Source organism: Mesoplodon bidens, assembly GCF_964165515.1.
Source record: "Mesoplodon bidens genome assembly, chromosome: 2".
Lineage (NCBI taxonomy): Eukaryota > Metazoa > Chordata > Mammalia > Artiodactyla > Ziphiidae > Mesoplodon > Mesoplodon bidens.
In genome coordinates this window covers 141,507,178-141,533,344 of record NC_138177.1, presented here as the reverse complement: position 1 = coordinate 141,533,344, position 26,167 = coordinate 141,507,178, and the positions used below count along the sequence as shown (strand labels likewise).

Here is a 26,167-nt window from a genome sequence, read left to right as displayed (position 1 = left end):
AGAGTGGAAGAAACATTTCAAGGCCCCACTCTCGCCCCCTTCTCCCCCTCCCCCCGCCAACAGCCAGTAAGTTGGTCTCTGCAGAGACACCTAAGAGAGGCCATGGCTAGGCTCCCCCTTCTCCGCATAAGGAGCCTGGGCTAAGACTGGGGTGATGGTAGGATGGGGCCAGAGCCCTTGACTGCAAATCCCATCAGAGAGTGCAGTGCACAGGCTATGTACCTTCCCGGGAGGCGTGTGGGCAAAGCTTTGTAACTGCCTATGGTTGGGTCTGAAATATGACAAAGGTTTTTGGCTTAGAGGCGGACTCCTCACTGCCTACACTTTGCTGGAGAAGGAAGCCGGAATCTTGGGATCAGATGATGACAAATTCATGCTCAAGACTGCTGAACAAAAGAAAAACAGAAAGATAGAAGGCAGAGTCCCTGATGGCCTCATGGAGCAGCCACGTTATCCTGGGACTATCTCCAAAGTTCTACTTACATGAGAAAAATAAAACTACTAATTTGTTTAAGCCACTGCTTTCTGGGTTCTTTTACAGCTGAATGCAATTCTTAAGGGCTACATGGGGTTCCTTAGGGCAGTGGCTTCCAAAAGGGTGATGCTTGTTTGTTCATGAAGTTTTCACTGGTACTTGGTTGGTGAGAAAGAATGAACAATGTAGTCGGTTTTTCATAAACTAAATTTATTCAAACTTTTAGTACTGAGATTATGCCCTTCCAGACTATTTGACATTATAATGTCCTCTCTTTCACGAGATGAAGGTGGTAATTTATGATGCTGGTTGTGTCTAAAATCTTTACTTAAAAATTACGTTCTGGGACTTCCCTGGTGGCGCAGAGGTTAAGAATCTGCCTGCCAATGCAGGGGACATGGGTTCGAGCCCTGGTCCGGGAAGATCCCACACGCCACGGAGCAACTAAGCCCGTGTGCCCCAACTACTGAGCCTGCGCTCTAGAGCCCGTGAGCCACAACTACTGAGCCCACTCACCTAGAGCCCATGCTCCACAACAAGAGAAGCCACTGCAATGAGAAGCCCGTGCATCACAATGAAGAATAGCCCCCGCTTGCCGCAAATAGAGAAAGCCCGCGCACAGCAACGGAAACACAACACAGCCAAAAATAAATAATAAACAAATTAATTAATTAAAAAAATTAAATTCTGACCACTGTATCATAGAATCTCTAAACATAATTTTGGGGAAATGTACAAGTCATGTCAAACTTAAAAATACTTAGTAGTAACTAATTTCCACCTCAAAATCAGATATTTATATGTGCCTGGAAAAAAACCTGTTTTTCTTTACTTGAACACTTAACAACATTTCTGAGACCAGATATGTGGGTTTTTCCACCCTAAACAATTTTGACACTAACTGCCTGGAGTTAGTGCACACCCACAGGTTAAGGGGTCTTAATGCTAATTGCAAGCAGTGGGTCCCCAGGTTACCCATGACTTCTGTCTGACTTGGCTTATAAATTGGAGGTTCCCACGACCCCACCCCCTTGGGTTTGATAATTTGCTCACAGAACCCAGGAAAATAGTTAACTTACTACTGCTGGTTAATTACAAAAGACATTTTAAAGGATACAAATGAACAGCGAGATGAAGAGATACATAGGGTGAGGTCTAGGAGGGTCCCAATTGCAGGAGCTTGTGTCCATCTGGAGTTGGGGGTGTACCACCCTCCCAGCACATGGATGTATTTACCAAACCAGAAACTCTTCAAACCCCATTCTTTTGGGATTTTTATGGAGAATTGATCACATAGGCATGACTGATTAGTAACTCCATTCCATCTCCTCTCTCTGGAGAATAGGGGGTGGGGTGAAAGTTCCAAGCTTCTAATCATGGCTTGGTCTTTCGGGTGACCAGCCCCATCCAGGTGCCCCCAAGAGTCTCCTAATTAGAACCAAAAATGCTCCACTATCCAGGAAATTCCAAGGGATTTAGGAGCTCTGTCAGTCACTTCTATCACTCAGGGTCTTAAGGGCTCTCTGTCAGGAACTGGGGTCAAAGACCAAATATTAGAACAAAAGATTCTCCTAGCACCCTTATTTACAAGGGCTTTAGGGGCTTTGTGTCAGGAACTGAACTGGGGCAGAAACCTTATATATTGAGATACATATATATATATAAAATTTCACAATATGCTTCTATTCTTCAATAGGAGAAAAATCCTGTCACTTTTGGTAAGAGATAGGAATGGGAGGTTGCAGATGGCTTGTACAGGGGAATGCACAGATGCACATGTATAAGAATCACTGCCTTGGGCAGCAGGAGTTAAGTATTAAAGAAAGAGCGAGCCAGGGCATCAGTTCAGATGGTGACTGGAAAGTATGAACACCAAGTTCTTTGAAGAGTCCTTGAAGACAAAGAAATATTTAGCTGGAGAGGACTCAGGGGGCACAGAACAGTTGCTTTCAAACATCAGAAGTTAACAAAGGGAAAGAAGCTCAGACTTTGATCTGAGAGCCCAGGGTTGGAGCTCGGACCAATCAGTGAACACCGGAGAGGCGCTTCTAACAGCAGGAGCGGTTCAGGAGGAATGGCTGCCTTGCTGAGGCTGAGGCTGGTGATCCCTTAGCAGGGATCACTGGACTGTCAGATCCACGGGAACAGGGACCTTGTCTGTTTTGTTCGCTGCCCCAGTACCTAGAAAGGTGATCAGCACATAGTAGGTGCACAATATATATTTGTTGCATAAGGTAATGGGGGTGACAGTCAGCATTCGATGGGAAGTTTGCCATGGTGACCTTAAGCTCACTGTAGCCTGAATTTGTGTGCCGCTTCCTTTATCTGCATGACCATCCTTTTAAGTCCAATGTGTCTTTGTAGTTGTCTCAGAAATACACGGGGAACTCCTGTCCTGAAGAGGACAACAGAAACAGTGGGAAATCAGCAATCCTAACCTTGAAGAAGCTAAGCCTCCCAGATGGTGTATTTTTTTTTTTTTTTTTTTTGCGGTACACGGGCCTCTCATTGTTGTGGCCTCTCCCGTTGCAGAGCACAGGCTCTGGACGCGCAGGCTCAGCGGCCACGGCTCACGGGCCTAGCCGCACCGCAGCATGTGGGATCTTCCCGGACCGGGGCACGAACCCGTGTCCCCTGCATCGGTAGGCGGACTCTCAACCACTGCGCCACCAGGGAAGCCCCAGATGGTGTATATTTTGAACACAAAGTATAAACAAGTATCTTTGAGGTGTCACTGGTTTCTCCCTTTCATGGTCTCTAGCCAGGAAGTAACACCACCTTGAAGAGGCACTCAAAGGGCACTAAAAGAATTTTCTAAAATCTGTATGTCAAAATAGGTTATAGGTAAGCATGTTCTTTAAACACACTGTTCCATGCTTAGAGGAAGAAAAATTCGGATGTCCATTTTAACCCCCGCACTCCAACAGCTAGCACATTAAATCAGACTCCCAGCAACCTCCGGAAGGCTGAAGATAAAACATCAAGGAAGAACCTGAGGTCAAAGTCACAAAGTGCAGACACAGACATTATTATTATTATTATTATTTTTGTATTTTGTATTTATTTTGCAACCATTAGGTTCAGTTGCCCAGAGTCAGGTCACCAAAGACAAATTTTCAGCCTCCCAATGAATCCCAACCAAAGTTCATGCTGTTTGGCCACTTTAGGATGGCAAGGGGAGCAGAGGCTCACCTAGGTAATCTGTACACGATCCAGAGAAAAGACACCCAAGTTAGGATGGATCCATTTCAGGGATTAAGGGTGTACCTCATGGGAAGCACACCACGTGACCATGAGAGGCAAACGCAGGGCACTTGAGCCGCCTCACCCATCCCCTCGTATTTCTCTCCAAACCAGTGCATAGTCACAATGACAAATGACAGTGAGAGAGAAGAGCTGAATGATACATCTCAACTCAACAACATTTAATTTTTGTTTGTTAAATAGGTGATTAGGCTTCAGTGTGGCACCCCCCAGAGGTTGGGGGTTGGGGCCATTCCATCCGTTTTCCTGCGCTTTGGTCGTTCTGCTTTCCTGCAGTGGATGCCATGTCCAAAAGAACCATACTCCAAAACCCACTGAAGAGAACTGAAAAACAAAAAGAGTCACTTTCAAGATCAAGATGCCCCCATACATTAAGGATTTAGAGATATAACTTCAACACCAGAGCAGTCTGCCTCCACCAGCTCCCTAAACCTAGAGCCTTGAGCCCTGATTTATAGGCTCCACGGAAGACTTCCTGCTGGAGAGGAAATGACATTTTTAAAAGTTTTCCTCTATTTCTTTGGAAACCCAATGAGTTTCTCTGATACACATCCCAAAGCTACCTTCAGCCATCCTCCTTTCTCTCTTCTTTGTGACTGATCTGTGTTTGGCGCTAGAGGAGGAAAGATAAAAGTAAATCTCTTTTTACATAAAAGACATAAAAAGATTTGGAAAGTGAGAGCTGTTTGTGGTTGCTGAAACATATGGTTATACACGGGACAATGGCAGGATATGAGGCAGGACAAACAGATTAGGGACGGATCATGGCAATCCAGGGAGTTTGGGTTTTCTTTAGACAACAGGAGGCCAAAAAAAAGTTTTTAAGTAGAAGAGTGACGCAGTCAAAGGCACAATCAGATTTATAGATTTTCAAAGACCCCTATGGCTACATATAGGATGGATCAGAAGGAGGAGAAGCAAAGAGACAGAGAAACCCATCAAGCTCTTACCATAGTCTAAATGTGAGATGACCGGGTCATGAACGCTGGGTATGGTACTGATAGGACAGATCTGAGAAATATTTCAGAGGTAGCATAGACAAGTCTTGCTGACAGATAAGATGTGGAAGATAAGAGGGAGGAATCTACACTGATGCTGAGGTTTCTAGCTTGGGTGACCAGGTAGATTTCTTAATTTATCCAACAAATATTGATGGAGGACTCACATGCCAGGCACCAGATACGATGAATAAGGCAAACATGGTTCTAACTCTCAAGAAACTTACAGTCAGGCAAGGGAAACTACAGAGTAAACAAATACATACAACATTATTTATGTAATTACGATTATAAGGTACCATGAGAGGGTATGATAAAGAATCTAACCTAGTCTGAAATCAGGGGCGGTGTGGATGGTAGTGCCATTCACTGAGACAGGAAAATGAAAGAGGATCTGGTTGTTGGGGGGATGAGTTTAGTTTTGAACATAATGAATTTGATGCAACTGTTGGTACACCTAGTTGAGGACTTGCAAGAGACGGGAACTTGGAAAAAGAGCCTAGAGATACGGTCAAATCCAGGGGAGATTAAGGAATGTGGCAGAGAGGAGTTCCTAATGCATGGCCTTCCTCCTAAGAGAATAAGCCAGGCCTCTCTGGCGACCTCATTAGGGGAAATATCACAACCAGTGTCAGCATTTAAGCATACCATGAAGGTGAGGCTGAGGCAGGGGAGATATGCCTAAATCCACTGGCTCTAGAAAAGGGAAAAGTTGCCAACAAAATAGCTGTGAAAAGTGGTTGCAGAAGGGTGGATGCTGTAATTTGCTGGAGTGAAAGAACCTAAAGTCCTGACTGGCCTTCTGGTAAACATCAGCTCTGGTTTCTGAAATGCTAAGTAAAGGTAGGGACAAACCAGCCCACAGGGCAGGCACTAAAGATTTATTTTCATAAATATGGAAAGATTTGGCCCACAATGTCACCATCAGCCAGGGCTCCCTCGCCACTTCCAGGCCTAAGACCTGGGTAAGGCCTCCTTGGCCACTTCTGGCTCCCCACCATGGTGGCCCCCTGGGGCATGCCCTACTCCCTTCCTGGCCCCATCCCTGCAACCAAGTCTGGACAGTATCACCATTGCCTGATCTGGGGTGTTCCAATCAGAAGTTCCCAAAGTCATGATTCTCTTTTTAACTCAGCAAGGTCTGCTAGTCTGTGTGATGCAGGAGATATAAAGTTGGGCTGTAAAATCTGGGAAGGTAAGAACCTATCTCCATTGTTCACCAGTAGCCCAGCACCTAGCAGAGAGTAGGTCCTCAATGAATGAACAAGAGTTTCTAAATAGCTTGGCAAATGATCCCAGGAAAGTTTTGAGTGCCACATGGTATGTATATAACCCTTGCTTGTTCAAAATCAAGCTTTCCCCAAATGCCTGCTGAGTGCTGGGGCTATATTGGTAAATAAATCTCTGACCTCAAGGAACTCTCAGTCTATGAAGTTATGGTTAATAAGAAAATGGCCACAATAGAGAAACATACAAAGAACTGTAGCAGAGCCCAGAGAAATAAGTAAGTAATATTACCTGGAGAAGTAAAGCAAAACTTCACCAAGGACAGAGTATCTGAAGTAGGCCCTGAAGAATAAATAGGAAGTTTCCAAGCAGACAAGGGAAGGAAAAGCATATTCCAGAACTTAAAAAAAAATCTTGAAAGATTTTATTTATTTTTTAGTATTTATTTATTTTTTATGCTGTGCCTCATGGCTTGCGGGATCTTAGCTCCCCGACTAGGGATTGAACCTGGGCCATGGCAGTGAAAGTGCAAAGTCCTAACTACTGGACCACTAGGGAATTCCCTTCAAAGATTTTAAAGTAACACTTCCAGTAGTTAGAGGTAGTTTGGTACTTTTACTACTAGATCCCTGTAAGCGCACAGTGGGATAAAACAAGTAAGTACTTATGAGATAGCCCAATTCTATCATTGATGGGGTCAGTGAGAAATGAGATCCTCAGTACAGGAGAAAGGAGATATGAATATAAGGTACAAGCAGTTTAGTACTGTACTAAACAGGAATTGGAAGTATCAGTATGAACTCACAACATATGTTCTATCAAGCAAACAACAATCATATTTCCTAGCTCTGAACATTGAAAAGGCCTGAAAACATTGACGAAGCCAGTTGCAGTGAGCACCACTAGCGTCCAAATTGTGAGCTGGAAATACTATTTCCCTGAATGGAACCAGGACTCCTTAGAGAAATGGTTCAGTCTGGGTCTGGGACAGGAAAAGTTCAAAATGAGCCTAGAACATTTGGTCATAACAGATAACAAGGCAGTTATCAGAGACTCCTAGGGTCATGCCGACAGGACTTGGGGGTCAACCTGAAGAGGTCCCCAGTGGCCAAATACAGAACAATTTGAGCATCAATAAGCATAGTATTTGCAATGGACTGAAACTAATTGGTCATTGCTGCAGATCCTAGTGAGCCAACTACTATTTTGAAAGCAGGTAAATAAAGAGAAAAAAATCATTTATCTTGCTTTTCTAATATAAACTGTATCCCCGGAACCACACAGATGAAGGGAAATTTTTATTAAAGAAGTATTCTAGTAAATAAATAAAGAAGGAAAGATAGAACTGAAATATCACCATTTTGAAACCCCTACTGAATTAATGGGTCTAGGCATTGCTTATTAATGGCTACTAATATCAAAAAGACAGAGAGATAATTAGACATTATGAGTTTATGGATGGAAGGGTTTTACAGCACATATCAAGTAATCTTGCCCCCCCAAAAAATCAATCTGAATCTGATCAAACCTTTAGATACAACCACCAATTAACAGAAAACAGAGGACAGAGCTGTATGTTAAATGATACCATAGAGAAACAATCAGCAAAATCCAGACAGTGAAAAACTATAGGATAAATGATTTTTCAACAAATAAGTGGCAAAGAGAAAGAGAAAGATGGAGTAGGACTCTATAATTTAAAAGGCATTTAAGAGGTACAACACCCAATTGCAATATGAAACTCAAACACTGAAATGTATTTGATATTAGAGTTATTTCTTTTTAAAAAATATTTATTTTTTATTTTTTATTTTGGCTGCACTGGGTCTTAGTTGCGGCACATGGGATCTTTTAGCTGCAGCATGTGGACTCTTAGTTGCAGCATGTGGACCCTTAGTTGTGGCATGCAAACTCTTAGCTGCGCCATGCAAACTCTTAGTTGCAGCATGTGAACTCTTAGTTGCAGCATGTATGCGGGATCTAGTTCCCCGACCAGGGATCGAATCTGGGCCTCCTGAATTGGGAGCATGGAGTCTTACCCACTGGACCACCAGGGAAGCCCCAAGAGTTATTATTTCTTAAGATGTGATTATGGTACTATGGTTAGGTTTTGAAGAGTATCTTTTTTTTTAAAGGTTGTTTTAGCCTCTTATTTTGAATATTTATTTATTTTTGGCTATTCCTCATGGCTTTTGGGATCTTTTTTTTTTTTTTTTTTTTTTTTTTTTTTTTTGCAATATGCAGGCCTTTCACTGTTGTGGCCTCTCCCATTACGGAGCACAGGCTCCGGACACACAGGCTCAGAGGCCATGGCTCACGGGCCTAGCCGCTCCGCGGCATGTGGGATCTTCCCGGACCGGGGCACGAACCCGTGTCCCCTGCACTGGCAGGCGGACTCTCAACCACTGCGCCACCAGGGAAGCCCCCGTCTTGTGGGATCTTATTTCCCGACTGGGGATTGAACCCGGACCCATGGCAGTGAAAGTGCAGAGTCCTAACCACTGGACTATCAGGGAAGTCCCTGAAAAGAATATCTTTTATAGATACAGAATTTAAGTGTTTATGGATGAAATAATAGGATGTTCTATATTTGTTTCCAAATAATACAGGGGAAAGAGGTGGGGAATATATGGGTATATGGATGAGACAAGACTGGCCATGAGTTGACAACTGCTGAAAGTGAAAGAGGGGAGGGGTACATAGGGATTCATTATACTATTTACTCTACTTTTGTCTATGTTTAAAAGTTTCCACTAAATAAGTCAAATAAAAGAATAAAGTTATTGTGTTGACCCACTTACCATCCCAGGTTCTCCCAATTTTCCTCAAAGAAAGGGAACAAAGAAAACTGAAAAAGAAATAGCCCAGGAACTGAAAATGGATTCTCTGGGAAGGGACATTTCCCGACATGGTGTGGAACAGAATAAGGGGCTGTAGAAAACAGTGTTAGCTATGGTGTGAGATCATGCGGTTTGGACACTGTGATAAAGGGGATTACAGCATTCATTGAGTTAAAGCTGATTTCAGAATAAAAGAACTGATGTGTATAAACCTAGTAAGAACATTTGAAGCTTTGGCTTATAAAATGAACTCTTGACGTGAGCGAAAGGATAATTGCATATAAACCCTGTGTATCGAATCAGGAGGGTTTTAATTACAAAGGAGTCTCCTGAAGCCCTCTGCTCATCCCTTATTAAAGCCCTTATCACACTGCAGTATATTTACCTGCTGGCCATCCTTCTCTGGACAGAGCCACTTGTCATTGCCCCTGGGAAGGTAGCCCCAATCTGAATACAGTCCTTCAGATACTCCGTCCCTCAAGCCAAAGTAAGACTCCCTAGGTTCACCAGGGTCCTGGCTCAGAGAAGAAATGGCATTGGACCTCAGGTGATAAGTTAATATAAAACAGAAAGAAAGAAGGAAGGAAGGAAGGAAGGAAAGAAGCCAGATGTTCTTTATAATGTCTCAATGACTTATGTAGAGGTAGCTTCCCTGATTACAAGTAATTGGAGGCTCCCTCGTGATCCTGAGGTTCTAGGGAAAGAAGGGGTTAATGCTTTCCCAGTAATCCCTTCCAGGCTAAGCCTTCCACTGCACAGATTTACATGAGGAAAGTTATCTGTGAGATTAGAAGTCATTCTTTTCCAGTGAAAGCTGGGACTCCACAGCTTACAGTGGGAGGCACAGCCAGCTCATAAATCTGCAGCGCTCAGGGCTCTGGACAGCCCTCTCATTGGCAAAGCGATGGATGCTTCTGCCAGGGAGGCTCCGAAGAAACTGTTCGTCGCTATCTCATTTAGAGACTTGATGCCCAAATGGAGACACTGACACCCAAGTTTATAGATCTGAGCAAATCCCATAGGTACCAAATCTGTGTAAATCGGGATGGGAGGTCTACAAGGGCCCTAAGGGCCAGGATCTTCCAAGATGCCAGCTTCTGACTCTCTGAAGGTGTACAGCACCTGGGACACTTGGTCTGGAGACTTCGTAACCAAAATGTATGGAAGGAACTGTATGTATGAAGTCTCAGCCCAGGAGCAGGCTGAGAGAGCCCCTCTCCAGGTTGATGTCAGGTATTCTGAGGCAAGGCAGAGAGCGAGGCAGCTGTGGCCACTGTGTCCCCCACCTCTGTCCCTCTGCAGCTGAGCTCAGGTTTTCTTGGTCTAGGTGATGTGAGCCCACAGTGCATCACTGTGTCTCAATGAACAGCCTACGTCTTCACTTTCCCAAAAGCCACGGGAAGTTGACTACTCTTTTCAGAAAAACGGGTAACTAATTGCTTTCTGCTCACGCAAGACCCCCTCTGTGAAGCCTTCCCCCAGGCCAAATGAGTCAGTGTTTCTGTGCTCCCACAGTGCCCATCAACTCACAACTTGGCCATGGCACTTCTCACACAGCCTGGCCCACCGCCTGGTCCTTATCTGGTGAGCTGTTTTACCCATGGACCAAGGCGCCTTGAGGCAGACTCTATCTGATTTTGCAGGTCCCCAGTGCCCAGCTCACAGAGGCCACAAAGTGGCCTCAAATAAACATTGAGTGAGGAAGTAAATTATGTAATTTATGTAATTTAAGTAAATTATGATCCAGGACTCGGTGAGCCAAGGCACTTCTGGTAAAAGCCCATATCCTGACTCTTGCCTGAATCTTACAAAGTCACCTCCACCCACTCAATTAACGAGGCACTCGCCCTGTCTATGCTAGGCAGGTAGGGTATTAGGCCAAGACCGGGGAGTCCAAGTGAAATAAGAGTCCCTTCCCCATGGACCTCAGATGAAGATCCATCCTGCTCTGGGGCCTTCTCTGCTCAATGGAGTCCATTTGCAGGATGAGCTGGACAAGTGTGCAGACAATTCAACAGTAATGCAGTCTCTTGGCCTTAGCGCCATCTTCAGAGAAACCTCCGCGCCATAAGAGCAAAGTGGAGGAAGAAGCGAATGCGCAGGCTGAAGCGCAAGAGAAGAAAGATGACGCGGAGGTCCAAGTAAACCTGTACGCCCATGGAAGCCACAGGAGCAGAAACAAGGGAAGCCAGAGGCCAGGGACGCTGGTACAAATTGTTGGACTGCTTGCCTACTGTCTAGAACTTGTCTCAGTGGATCTGAACATCGATGGCCATTCTGATCGCCTCAACCGCCTTTGAGAGACCCACCTTGCTCGTATCAAAACGGTCCCTTTTGGTCCTTTGCCCTGGACCTTTGACATACTGGACTAGTTCTATTCTCAGTTGTGGCTGAATGTAACATGTTACAATAAATCATCTCTTTTGCTGTCTTAGCTGAAGGAAAAAAAAAAACAGTAACGCAAACAACCTACCACGTGCTCATTCTAAGGCAGTGGGCTCCAAAAACAACCCACTGAGGTAATGGAAGCAAAATATTAGAACTTCTATCAATATTTATTTTTCATCAAAAAATAAGGAATTAAGCTTTAATAGTTACTATATGGATTGACAACAGTCTTTGTAAATGCTTCAAATATAAACGTGTCACTAAAGGTGTGTGCTTGTGGCAGAGAGACTCTAAAATGGCCTCCATATGATGTATATGTATAGCAAATCATCACAATGTGCACTTTAAATATCTTACAATTTTGTCAGTTCATCCTCAATAAAGCTGAAAAATTAAATTAAATTAAATTAAGAAATAAAAATGGCCTCTAATGATCCTTTCCTCCAGGTATTTATTATGCTCTGATGTGTCCTGTCCCCTGGAGTGTGGGCAAGACTTGTGACTTGCCTCTAATCCAAAGAATATGGCAAAGGTGATGGATGTCATTTCTGTGATTACATTACATAGACGGTAACTTGCATCTTCCTAACAGTCTCTGTTGATTATCTCCATTTGTGGCTTTGATGAAGTAAAAGTCCTCATATGGAGGGGCCTATGTGGCAAGGAACTGAGGGCAGCCTCCAGCTGACCATCAGCAAGGAGGCCATTGGTCTGGCAGGCCACAAGGAACTGAATCCTGCCAAGAACTATGTGAGCTCGGAAGAAGATCCTTCCCCAGCCCAGTTTTCAGCCGAGACCCCGGCGCAGGCAACACTTTGAGTGCAGCCTTGTGAGAGTACTAAGCAAGGAGAAGGAGGAGAGAACTAAGCAAAGCTATGCCCGGATTCCTGACTCACAGAGACAGTGAGATAATGAATGTGTGTTTTTTGAGCTGCTAGGTTTGTGGCAATATTGTTAGGCAGAAATAGATAATACAGTCCTCAAATTCTTAACTGACAGGTTGTGCAATCAAAGTAGTGTGGAAACATCTAGATTAGCAAAGTAGGCGTTCCCCACCCCCAAAAGAGCCAAAGGTCAGCAGGGGAACCTGCAAGTTTTTGTGGTAAAAAGAACATCAGGGGCTTCCCTGGTGGCGCAGTGGTTGAGAGTCCGCCTGCTGATGCAGGGGACACGGGTTCGTGCCCTGGTCCGGGAAGATCCCACGTGCCGCGGAGCGGCTGGGCCTGTGAGCCATGGCCGCTGAGCCTGCGCGTCCGGAGCCTGTGCTCCGCAATGGGAGAGGCCACAACGGTGAGAGGCCCGCGTACCGCAAAAAAAAAAAAAAAAAAAAAAAAAGAACATCAGCCTAAAATGTGGGAAAGTGGAAAAAACCTCAGGAATTGGTTCCCTAAGACCTGGGTTTGATTCCCAGCTCTGCCTCTAAGAGAGGGGTGATCTTAGTCAATTCAGACTTACTAAAGCCCAGCTTCCCTCATCCATATAATGGGGACAACAAGGCTGGTAAGAGCGGCCAATGAGAGTGACCTGGACAGTGTTTTGTAACATAGAATGTGATATACACGTTAGTTTGCCACCAAATCTGGCCTTGGGCAGGGCACTGTCCTCTCTTGGCCTCAGCTTCCTTATTTTAAAAAGAGGAGGGAAACACATCCCATCTCCAAGGGCTCTGACCTTCTTTGATTCTAGTATCACCCATAATGTGAAGAGAGGAAGCGGAGAAATCAGGCTCTGACATTTAGAGTGGTTTCCTAGTCACGCCATTGGCCAGGCTGACTGTTGCGCCAACAAGGCAACCGGAGAGGCCTCTGTTTGACCAATCACATCTTGTCACCTTGCAGGGTCGGCAACCTAAATTCCTCAACTAAGAGGGAAAATCTCCATTTGTTTTACAAAAAGGAAATAAAGGGTGACAGTAAAGTCAGTAAGAACCACCAAATTTCAGCACAGATTGCTAACCCCTTTCAGAGGAGCAGCAGCTTGATTCTATTACTGAGCACCAACTATGTGCCAGGAGCTTTTATAAACGTGATCTCTACTTTTACTACAATCTTATAATATAATACACACACATACCTCACTTCATTGTTCTTCACTTTATTGCACTTTGCAGATATTGTTGTTTTTTACAAATTGAAGGTTTGTGGCAACTCCACATTGAGCGAGTTTATTGGCACCAGTTTCCCAAAAGCATTCATCTCTGTGTCACATTTTGGTAATTCTTGAAATATTTCAAACTTTTTCATTTTTCTCCTATTTGTTATGGTGATCTCTGATCAGTGATCTCTGATGTTACTACTCCTAGGACTCACTGAAGGCTCAGATGATGGTTAGCAATTTTTTAAGCAATGAAGTATTGATACTTTAATTAAGGTATGTGCATTGCTTTTCTAGACATAATGCTGTTGCATACTTAATAGGCTACAGCATAGTGTAAATAAAACTTGTATATGCACTAGGAAACCAGAAAATTCATGTGACTTGCTTTACTGCAATACTCACTTTACTGTGGTGGTCTGAAACCGAACCCACAATATCTCCGAGGTATGCCTGTAGACTGTATCATCTTCATTTCATAGTAAGTTAGCTGAGGCTCAGAGAGAGTCAGCCCCTTGCCCCAGGCACACTGCTAGTACATGGTAGGGCAGGGATTTTCATTCTGTTTGACTCTAAAGGCCCTGGTCATTGCACCACACCCTGTTGCTCTGGGAGATAGCAGCTTGGGCAGAAAGGTCAGCCCATGATTACAGTATAGAGTAAAGGTTCTTGGCCCACAGTGAGACCATGTGCAGAGTGTGGCTTCATTCATTCATTCCACAAACATTTACTAAGCACCCACTGTATACCACGTCATGTGGTGGGCAATGGAGAAACAGAGAAATACCCATTCCTTGTTCTTATGGGGAGACACCCTAGTACATGGAGGACAAATGGATGAATAAATGCGTGAACAAATGGATAAGCAGATGGACACACTGAGAGTGAGTGACTGGTGTTTCGAGCACCACTAATAAAGTGATGCATAATATAGGGTGTAATGGGTTCACAGGTCAGTGATGACTGCTGGAAGGGAAGGAACATTTCAGACAACTGGATCAGCAAGTGCAAAGGCAGGATGTGCTCTGGAGACGGCAAGCAGCTCAGCATGGCTGCAGGCTCAGAACACAGAGGAGGTGGAACAGGGAGGCGAGAGACCAGCCATGGAGGAACAGGGTCTTTTTCCTGTACTCTGACCCTCTGAGCTAACCGCCAACAGTGGAATCATCAAAGAGGCCCAAGAACAAACTGGGCATGAGAACTGGTAAGCTTCGGAGAACTGCATGAGTAATTCAAGAGCAGTCACACTCAGGGTCTGAGGCCAGCCTGAGAAGTCACAGAGAAACTGGACAGGAAACCACTAGACTGTAATCAAATGGAACAAACCCAGGCTGTGCTGCTGGGAAGGGGACAGGGAGTAGGGGAGAGGGGATGCTGGAGCCAAAAGGCAGGAACTCCTCTTACAGAAGAATCTGAGAGCTCGTGTTTCCCAAATGTATAAAGCCAGATGAGTCTACTTCCCAACGGAAGCCTCAGCAAGAGGGACACACACAGGGACATGCGTGTGCACGCACACCACGCTGAATCATGCAGACAGATAGAAGGGCCTGGCCCTCTCAGCGCTTGATGCTAACAGCAACAGGACTGATGCCCCTGCCCATTTTTACTGTACCTCATAGCGAGAAGATGAAAAGATAATCTCTCACTTTCCCCTTTAGCTGGACTTGGCTGCTGCAACTGTTTGGTTTGGAGCAGCTGTGCTTGTTGGGAGATGGTCCATCTCTGGTGCATCAAAAAAGTAGGCCTACAGGAAAAGGAGACCCATGAGGGTGGTTAATAAATAACGGTCCAGGTGCGTGTCCTAGACTCCATGCCGACAGTATCTCTGGGCTCTCGTGGCCCCTACACTTCCCCCACTGCACTGGTCATCACTGAACTGTCTCTGTTTCTGTCTCTTACTCGACTGATACTGCCTTTTTAAATTTTGCTACCATTTATTAAGCACTTGCTACCTATGACTTAATCTCATAACAACTCGGTGAGGTTGTTATCACTACCCTCATCTGACAGATGAAGAAACTGAGGCTGAGAGAGGCTGCCATTCGATTAGGTGCACGTGGCAGCAAGTGGTGCAGCCAGGACTCAAGGCTTGGTCTTTCCGACTGCAAAGCTCAAGCTGTTAATCACCACAGTCTCTCCTCCAAAGACCGTGTCCTTCTTGTCTCTGCATCACCAGCCCCTCACACAGGGCCGGGCACACTGTGTAAACAATCAGTACTTAATGAACTGAACCAAGGTAGACTGCTGCAAAACCAGTCGGCTCCCCGTAAAGACCTTTCAAAGAAAGTGCTAGGCAGGCTTTACCTCTTAATTCTTCAACTTGGAAATGAAAGGTTTGATAAGTGCTTCCACTCACCATCTACAATTTAACTATCAAAATTCAGAAGGAGGTAGAAAACGGAAAAACATCAGGGAGGATCTTCCCACCTGTTTCGGGGTCTGAGAAGCCTAACGTGAGCCCAGGAAAATACCAATCTCACTAGCCTTGAACTTGGGTTGTTCGAAGGACAGGTGAACCTGTTAGTAAATCAGGGACCACTGCCTGCGCATGACTGGCCCCTGGAGCCGGGGCCTCAGGAAGGTAAAAAAGATAAAAAGCCACCAAGTCAAGAGCCATCTCACCAGCTCTGCTATCAGCCAGAAGGGGGCGCCAACACAACACGCTGGAGTTTCCCCCAGTATAATTCCTATTTCGAGTTAAGTCTTCAACAAACCATTTCAAAAAGTTCCTAGCTGCAGACTCCCTCTGGTTTGTCACATCCCCTGGGCAATTCTAGTAGTTTTAAAAGCCTTCCTCCCCAAGGCCCCTTCCAGGGGCTGTTTTCCAAGGAAGGAGAAGAATGGTCCCTAACCCGAGCAGGGGCAGGGGCCATGCTACTAGCGTTGGGCCCCTCCAGTTATCTTGCAGCTGCACTGAGCCAAGAAGCCCCCAGGATGCAAGAACAACGACTATCTTCCAGGTTCCTGGAGGAAACCCTCACCAGATGGAGTAAGCCAGGAAGCCCAGCTTCTAAACCTGGCTCTGCTAGGAACTCGCACTATGACTTTGGACAAGTCTTATCTGTTAAATGAAAGGATTGGAAAAAATGATCCACGAAAATAAAAATAATTCCACAAACACTAGGACACAGACCCTCTACTCGGAGCAGTACCACCTCAAACATAGGTTTGTGCATCTCCAAACATACCAGCCAAGGATGCAACCTCTAGTGCCTCCTTAGCTTCCCTGCCAGGTGTGTTCCAGGACCAACTTAGAGATCGTATACAAGCACCGAGGGACCCACAGCAGGTGCTGGGCTGTCCTATGCTTCACTGCACTAAGGCAAAAACACCAATTCGTGTTCCCCAGGGGACAGTGAGAAGGCCAAGCTGTCTGGTTCAGCCAGTGCCCCTCAGCTCAAGTAACTCCCCTGTCGTTTCCTCTCCCTGCCTTTGCAGTGATAATAATTGTACATATCATTCATCCTTGTGGTAACATTTTTACCTCTTTTTCTAAGTGAGGAGGTGGGGGTCCAGAGGGGTGAACTAATAAGCAAAAAAGCAGGGAGTGATGGAGCTGAGACTAAAACCCATCTCCTAATGTCTGTTTCTGCCCTCTTGCATTGTGCATCTCCTCTGTAAGAGAAAGGAGGAGGCCATCTCCAGTGTGGACAACAAAACCCCAGACCCAGTGGGCCCCTGGCTAAACAAATGGTTCCCTTCCTCGAGGAAAGAAAACTGTGCCTCCCATCCAAGAAGCGGTCCTACACCTGCGATTAACTACCTGCTCCACCATCCAAGCTGCCCCGCTCCCCTGAGTCCCTTAAAACTGAACAGGGCAGGGCCTCCCTGGTGGCGCAGTGGTTGGGAGTCCGCCTGCCGATGCAGGGGACACGGGTTCGTGCCCCGGTCTGGGAGGATCCCATATGCCGCGGAGCGGCTGGGCCCGTGAGCCATGGCCGCTGGGCCTGCGCATCCGGAGCCTGTGCTCCGCAACGGGAGAGGCCACAACAGTGAGAGGCCCGCATACCGCAAAAAAAAGAAAAAAAAAAAAAAAACTGAACAGGGCAATGTCTTTTCTCCTGCCTCCTTCTCTCCTCCAACTTCTCAACCGTGTGTGCATGTGTAAGAAGTTCAGGAGAGAGATGGGAAGATGCCAGGGAGGGGCACCAATGAAAGGGCACTGTCCCCAGAGTTGTGGCCTGGGGCCGCTCTTACTGGGGCACTCGGAGGCACAGGCAGCAGAGTGGCCCTGGCAGTCTCTGATGACACAGGGCGCATTTAGTAACTTCTTTACATCCGAAGGAACTATCACAGCATACGAAGGGCTTTCACAGCCACTTCACTGAGTCTCACAAAAGCCCACGAACTATGAATCTCCCTGGCAGATGAGGAAACCCAGGTTCTGAGTTCTGAGAGCCTAGGCTTTCAATGCTAAGCAGCTCCCAGCCCAGTGCTCTTTCTACTTCATTCTGATGCTCTTTTAGAAAGTTCCTGAGTAGCAAGATGGGCAGGTAAACCCTAACTTCAGTGTCATTTACCCCAAAAGGGAGGAGTAGGCATAGGAGGTAAAAGATCCTGGCCACAGGTACCAAATTAAACGTGTTAATAACAACACCACCTCCCTGCTCCATAGCCCCATCTGCCTTGTTCCTCTCTACTCTTTACAGAACCGAACACAGCAATGCCTTTCTCCTGCCTCCTTCCCCTCACCAACTTCTTAACAAGGTACATAATACACACACACACACACACACACACACACACACACACTCAAAATTCAAAAGAGAGATGGGAAGACGCCAGTGAGAGGCATTATAGCACGAGAGTTAGTCACAGTGCAAAGCACATTCTTCCTCAGCAGACGGGAGGGTCACAGGAAGGTCACAGCAGCATTTCTAGGCATCAGCCCAGAGGTTCCAAGTGCCAGACATTAATAGTGTCACTCTGCTATCTCAAGGGGTTAAAGCTTAGGCATATGTAAAATGTATGTCAACCAAGAACTTGGCACTTTTTATGAGACTTGTTCAATGATAAAGTATTGGGATCTTATTAAAGCACTTAATGAGACCATGGTTGTCTACAGAAAATATTCAAGATCAAACAGTGCCAAAGAAATCTTTACTCCTGTAACTGCAAAGCCTGACCAAGGGTCTGGCCATGTGCTATGTGAACATCTTCCTGTGGGCAGCCATGACCTTAACATTCTTGGATTTGGATTTTTTTAAAAACCTATACCAGGCCTTGTTAAGGCCATGGGCAGCAATTTTTACACACAATGTGTACAGAAATTACAAAGAACATGTCTCCTTAGGATCAGAGGAAAGGGATCTAATTTATGGGCATTTATGGGACAAATTCCATGTTAAGCGCTTTATATGTATTATTTTATTTTATCTCAGAACAACCCTCTGTGGCAAGAACTATTATACCAATGTTACAGATTAAGAAATTCAGATTCAGAGAAGTTAGGTTCCCTGCCCAAGCTCATACAGCCAGTGAGTGACACAGCTGGTCTTCAATCTGGGCCTGTCTGACTCAAAAGCACATGGTTTCTCTAAAAAGATACCTAAACACATTAATTCAAACATTGTTTTAAATGTTGTTCATCTTAAAGATAACTTTTTCCTATTTTGACTTCATTCTCGAGCTTTCTACCTACGAAAAGCTGAATTTCAAAACTCTTTCTGAGTCTGTGCAGAAAACCAGTAAAAGCATCCACAGGTAGAACACCCGCCCCCCGGACCCTCCGCTCCCCAGCTCTATATGTAGACACTCATCCACCCCTACTTCCTCTGGCCAGACACCAAATCTCAACCAAACGTCAGAAGTTAGGTGAAGTTAGAGATTATAATCAAATTCTCATGACTATTATTTCTCATCTAGGACAGTCTATTTAAAACGATATTTATTTCATGGAGCCAATTTTTAAAGAACCGTGGTGCCTAACAGTTTGAGGTCTTAGCATTTGCATCTAAAGCGCACCGGAAGAGCATCGGAATGAGACCATACCAGGGAGCCCACAGAAAGCAGCATGTGAAGCAACACAATCGTCACAATTGTGGCCAATGCGATGCGCCGGTTGTCCTCACGAACTGCTGGCCAAAATGTCATTGCCAAGACAGAGCCTGAGATGCCCAGGGCAATCATAACTAGAATCCAGCGGACCACTTTCTGGGGGATGATCCACAGTATCTGAAAGAAAAGGAGGGTGGGGAGGGCTTGGGGGAGGCATTCAGCGAGGCATTTGCTCGTTCCAGGCACACGTGTTCATAAAGGCCCAGGAGCCTGTCAGCAGCTGGGCCTTCACTGCCACTCGGGTTTCCCAGAACAGCCCAGAGAAACGCCACCAGCGTGCAGACTGAGGGGAACGCTTTCCTAACAAAGGGCTCAAGATCCAGGGAAAGCACTTGGCTCTCCAGCCTGCATTCCCACTAAACTTCTAAATTCAAGGGGTATTTTTCAGATGCACATCAGTGTTAGGCTAGAAATGATGATGCTGGTTGAATTTCCCACTAAGAATAGGGCCTCACTCAGAATCAGTGTGGTACTTACCGCCGTGGGGATAAAAATGAAGAGTGAATATCCATAGACGCACACAATCTCCAAAAATGAATAGGAAACGATGTTCATAACTTTACTGTTTCTCCACACAAGGAAACCCCAGAGTGCAAGAGGAACCAGCCAGGCATAGGCATAGATGATTGTGGCTGCGATGGACACTGAGGGCGAGAGGACACAAGTTTTAATTCCACCAAGCCTTTAATGCACTGCCACGGCACTTCCGGTACCTGCTGGACTTACTTCCTGCAGGAGTGTCCACCTGCCTCACTGGATCAGGGGATCGTGTCTTACTGGTCTCAACCCCTGAGCCTGGCACAGTACCCAACAAGCAGTAGGTGCTCTATAAATGTGCTGAATCCATGCCCCTTTAGCATTTGTGTTTGTGGTGATGACCAGTAGTCTTTCCTATGGTTTCTATAATTCACTTAATAACTAACAACTAATAGTATTAAACAACTGAATCATGCAACTGAAATACTTCCGAGGGCCACGCTGCAAGTGTGTAAATACACAGAACATTTCAATCAAATACAAGTCAACTATCCCCTTGGAAGGACACATCTTCCTTCCTAACATAACAAGAGCTGACACTGATTTCTTTAGCAAATTTATGAAAATGACCTGGGTTCAGACTAACTTGTTCTACGTGCTACTTAGAGTTCCTTCTGTCTCTGAAATAGGGAGTCCCAGCTCACCGATGAATTGCTTGGAATAGTCTCCAGTTCCACTTTCTTCTTTACATAATTCGGTCTCTGTGGTGGAAATGCTACTTAGCGGCTCCTCAGAGGAGCAACGCTCAGTGTATTACTTACTGTCCCTCCCTCCCCGTCCTCTAGCAGCACGCCCTAGAGGATTCGTCCTCCCTCTTCTGGAGTGGAGGATCATAAACGGCTCAGTCTGCAACACCAGCCCTTCCCAGATGAAAGTCACCAGGTAATCCACTGAACGCTCTTGGCAAGAACAAAGGCACTCCTAGCAACTACAGTCAGGCTCTGGGTAAGATATGTGATTGTCCAAAACATTTTCAGCTCCCAGAGCAGTTTTTTTCACATGGGGAACTCCAGCATTAAGCCAAATGTAATTTTGCTGATATACTGCCTTCTTCTTGAATAACTAAAGGGAGGGGAAGGGAATTGCTACAGTGACTACAGCTGTCCACTGGGTGTCAGGCGTTACACTGAGTGCTTTACTGAGAGGTAACGTTGTTCAACAGTCAGAGCTACAGACTGTATATGCAGACTCTAATCCTAGCTCTGCCACTTACAGCTGAGTAGACCTGGGTGGTGAGTTTACTTAACCTTCCTGCCTCTCATCTGTAAAATGGGAATAATAATAGTACACTGCCTTATAAGATTATTAGGAGAATTCAATGAGTAAAAACACGTATATTTAGAACACTGATTGATAAATAATAAATGCCCGATCAAGAATAAGCTTTTTATATTGTTAACTTGTATATAAACACATTATTTCATATAATCTATCTTTATTTTAGAAATGAGGAAACAGGATCAGAGAGCTAAGTGGTTTGATTAGGGTCAAATAATTAATAAGTGGTAGAAGCGGGACATGACCTTGGATGTGTGACTTATAATCTTTACATAAAATGGAAAAATATTTATTGATCGAGTCAACGACCATCTTACTGGCACATACATCCCATGACTCCCTGATACTGGGATGCCCAGCCAAACAGTATAAGAACAAACAAGGACCCCGACCCCTGCCCTCCCCCCTCCCCCCACAGCTTCCACACCCTCAGGCAGGGTGATTCACTCCTCTTTTCTGTCAGTATACCTCTACAGACTTCTGATATAGAAATTAACACATATTATTTATTACAGCAATATCCATTTACCTGTTTTTCTTTACTTAACCACTGAGCTACTTGAAGGCATACTGAGAGCTCATGGATAACATTTATTGAGTTAAACTTAGACCAAGGTTACTTGACAAATGGAGTTGGGACTGAATCCAGGTCTGACTCCATAATGGAGGCGAGAAGAAGGGAAAATGGGCATGGAGGGTAGAGGGGAGGAAAGGAAGGCTACATGGACATACACACAGGTAAATACATTTCTCTACAGACACACAGATATGTGTACATACATATATAGCAATAGTTAATTTTACTGAACTCTTTTTGTACAAGGCACTATTCTAACCTCTTTACATACATCACTTCTTTATTCTTACAATAGCCCTATAATATAGGTATTCTTATTCCCATTTCACTGATAAGGAATCTGAGGCCAAGAGAGATGAAATAATTTGCCCAGCAAGGTAGAAGCTAGTGAATGGTGAAGCTGGAACCTGAAGCTGACGGCCTGGTTCCCGAGCCCATGCTCTTATACAGCCTTTCAACAGGAGATCAGGACAGAAGGGACGGAGGGAGGGAAGGAGAGAATGGAGAAAGTGGCTCAGGCCAATCTCCTGCAGAGCCAAACACCTCCAACTTGGGGTGGCTGACATCTGCAAATCCCTCAAAGCTGTTTGGTTTTTTTCCCCCAGCTACCCAATACTGCCACAAGAAAGGACGTTTTAAAATAAGAATGTCATCCACAAGCCCATCACTAGGACACGTTCACTTCTGCATTTTCCCTTCTAGGCCCTGACCATTTGTAAATTTCTCTTTAACAAAGTTGCTAACAGCACTGGCCTAAGTTTGTTTGTTTGTTTGTTTTTTGTGGTACCCGGGCCTCTCACTGTTGTGGCCTCTCCCGTTGCGGAGCACAGGCTCCGGACACGCAGGCTTGGCGGCCATGGCTCACGGGCCCAGCCGCTCCGCAGCATGTGGGATCTTCCCGGACCGGGGCATGGACCCGTGTCCCCTGCACCAGCAGGCGGACTCTCAACCACTGCGTCACCAGGGAAGCCCCTGGCCTAAGTTTGGATTATGAGTTTTCCATGTTGCTCTAAGTGCTTCATAATTAATGGCTACAGCCCCAGCTAGTTGAGTCATCATGCCTTAAATAACAATGCCCCTATTGTTTCCAACATTTGGATAATACAAATAATGCTACAATGGAGACTTTCATGCACACTGCTTTTTACTTATCTTGTACATTTTTCTTTGGATAAATTCCGATTGCTATGGGGTCTTGCCTTACAGTTTTCCAAAAGAGTATATGGATTCAAAATATTGAATATACTTAATGCCACTGAACTGTACACTTAAAAATGGTTAAAATGGTACATTGTAGGTTATATATATTTTACCACAATAGAAAATAAAAAGACTATGTGGATTTATATAGACGGATGATTAATTTTGAGCCCTTAAAAAAGGGCTGCAGGACCGACAGACAGGGGTCTAAGAGCTCAGTGGGTAAAAAGAACTCACGGTTACCAACTAACAGCATTCCAAATGAGTCAAGCTATTCACCAACCTTTTCGGAATTCGGGCACATAATGGTATGTCTTCCTTCCCAGATGGATTAAGAAGTTGGAAAGATTCCCACTAATTGCTATGGCAAAGACCAACGTGGCACATATCCAAAAGGGGCCTGCAAAGCAAACCAGAAAATTCAGACAAGAAAATGAAGAACCAGCTTTTAGGCTCTCACAAAATAATTTCTTATCTCCCTCACCCTATTCATGTGAGGTGAATCTGAATTTTAGATGGAATCTAAAGGGAAGAGAAAAGGAATTTTAGATGGAATCAGTACTCGTTTAGTGGGGATTTTCTTTTTTAAAAGGTCAAACATGCAACTCAGTAATTAGCTGCCTTAAAGACAAGGGGGATTGAAATGCACAGACCAAAACACCTTCCATGATTAGATGAATAAAGACACTGATTTGCTTATAGTTTCTTTTATTGGAGGATCATCAAAAAAAATTTATGGACATTTTGTTAAACCTTCACCATCAGGAAACAGGAAGCAAAGGTTACTTCCTTTACATAAGTACCAAATGTTAATGCCAGAGAAAAATATTTTAAATCAAATAGGTCCTTTGTTGTCTAAATGGAAGAGTAGGGCAAGCAGAACACTTTAGGAAAGGGTTCGTTTAATCTAACAAATCACCGTGTATGTGTGTCTTTATCTATTTCTTTCTTTTTTTAATCAAAAAGTAATACATGCACATAGTTCAGTGTTCAAAAGGCACAAAAAGGGAATATAGAGAAAAGTAAAATTCCTTTCCTCTCTGTTCCCTAGCTATGCATTTTGCTTCCACAGAGCTCACCATTGTAACCAGTTTCTGGTGAATCCTGCCAGAGATTCCTATACACATATAAGCAAATGCATATTTGTGTGTGTGTGTGTGTGTGTGTGCACGCACTTTATACAAACTCTAACAGGCATATGTATTTCCACCTTATTATGCTCTGGAGATTCTACTATAGCTATTCATAAAAATCAGCTAATTCTTTTTTAGTGATTATAAAAAATTCCACTAAGTGGATGAGTGCACCATGCTTTGTAAATCCCTTTCATCATTTCGCTTCATTTCATGAACACCATCCTTGTTTCTCCCCATCTAGAAAAAGGACTATTAGAACAAATACAATTTTTAAATTTAGAGACTTCAATAAATTTTATGAATTTCATTTTTTCAATTTCACTAATATTCTGCAATATCTTTGGGGGTAACTGCAGGCACCTTGACATATAAAATTAAGAAAATTATTGTGTTGGGGGAGACGGCTAGCAGAAATGCATGAGCACTTTTCGAAGTCAAGTTGCTTCCTTAAGGTGGGAAAGGGAGCACAAGCACTTGACTGGGAGGCTCCAAAGAGCCACCAACATCAGCTTCCCAAGGAGTGCCATTTACTCACTAGCCTGCAGGCGCCCTGATATAGCCAAGGATTAGATTCTGTTCACCGTATTATTCTGAGTGACTAACACATAAAATATTTAACAACAACAACCAAAAAAACCCCTACAACCAACAACAATAATTTAAAAATCCCCAAAAGCTTTATTGAACAAATGAACAAAACTGACGTGTTTTTGATGGGCTGAGACCATCAAAGCATGCGACCACAAGTGGTCAAAATATTATAGTACCCATACCTGGAAAGCAGAGACTACCGGATCCTGTCAGCCATTATTTACTAAATACCTACTATCCTCTGGGCCCTGGGCTGGTGCTGGGGACACAATGATGTGTGACAGACACAGTTGCTGCCTCTGGTGCACTCAGGCACACAGGAAGCTTGGCCTCTAGAGAAACACAACCACCTGCTTGGCCTCTAGAGAAACACAACCACCAGGCCTGCCACAATGCTTCATTCTGTCTTCTTTCTTCCTCGTTCCTGCCAAATTCCTACTCTAATTACGGGGTGGGGTGGGAGGGAGCGTTAATTTAGTTTGTATTGTGCATTTTATGTTATAAAATATTTCTAACATACAGAAAAGCCCCAAAATGATAAAACAAACACTGGTATAGCCCTCATGCCTCTTCTTCAAATCTTTCTAATGCCGTCATACTACTTATATCCTTCTACAACATGCTTTTTTTTTAATTGACTATCGTTCTGAGATGTATCCATGTTGATGCTTATAGATCACATTCATTTCTAAAACCTACAGAATTCCGTATATGAACACACCATAATTTACTGATCCATTCTCCTGCTGATGAATATTTTGGTCATGTCTAAATATTTGCTATTACAAGCAATGCTGAGGCAATGAATAATAATATTCTTCTACTTGCCTTCTTGTATATACGTGAGTTTCTCTAAGACTATTTATCTAGGAGTAGAACTGCTAAGTTGTAGGGTATGAACATCTTCAAACTGCTCCAATTTGTGGCACCAGTTACATACCCACCCACATTATACAAAAGTTCCCCTTGCTCCCATTCTTGGCAACAGGTGGTATCAGTGTTTATGAAAAGCTGACTTAGAGTAGGTCATTCCTCTGTTCAGACCCTTTGATGGCATCTCACTCAAGCAAAAGCCAAAGTCTTCACTTGCTTACAAGACCCTACATGATGTGCCCCTCCACACTGTCCCTCTGACCTCAGCCACTAGACACCCTTGTTCACTTTGGCCCAGTCACACTAGACTCTTCACTGTTCTTTGAGCACATGAGGCAAGTTCCTGCCCCAGGGCCTTTGCACGTGCTGAGCTCTGTTTCAAATGCTCTTCCCTGAGATACCTATATGTATTGCTCCCAATTCCTTCAGGCATTTACTCAAATACATTTAAAATTTTTTTAAATTTCAAATCCACCCACCTACACAAACATTTACTGTCTTTCTTCTCTGCTTTTAAATTTTCACCTTAGCATTTATCACTAGCACACTATGTACTGATATTTTACCTATTTTCTTTGTCTATTGTTAAACTTAGATTATAAACTCCCTCAGGGCAGGGATTTTTGTCTGTT

The 26,167-nt window shown here is 44.4% G+C and overlaps 1 protein-coding gene across 3 annotated transcripts in view; it reads right to left on the bottom strand.

Moving 5' to 3' along the window:
* Nucleotides 1–3,515: 3,515 nt before the first annotated feature.
* Nucleotides 3,516–26,167, bottom strand: part of YIPF1 (Yip1 domain family member 1) — a 36,493-nt gene continuing 13,841 nt past the window's right edge. For 2 of the 3 annotated variants that reach the window (XM_081220232.1, XM_081220233.1), the window contains 4 exons: nucleotides 23,219–23,335; nucleotides 19,821–19,987; nucleotides 19,278–19,460; nucleotides 3,516–4,063 (listed from right to left, as the gene is read on the bottom strand). In XM_081220232.1, the coding sequence (XP_081076358.1) occupies nucleotides 3,800–4,063; nucleotides 19,278–19,460; nucleotides 19,821–19,987; nucleotides 23,219–23,335 (731 nt within the window). In that variant the 3' untranslated portion in view covers nucleotides 3,516–3,799. Of the gene's footprint in view, nucleotides 4,064–14,898; nucleotides 15,031–19,277; nucleotides 19,461–19,820; nucleotides 19,988–23,218; nucleotides 23,336–26,167 lie in introns of all 3 variants that reach the window. The other variant, XM_081220234.1, reaches the window with a different exon arrangement.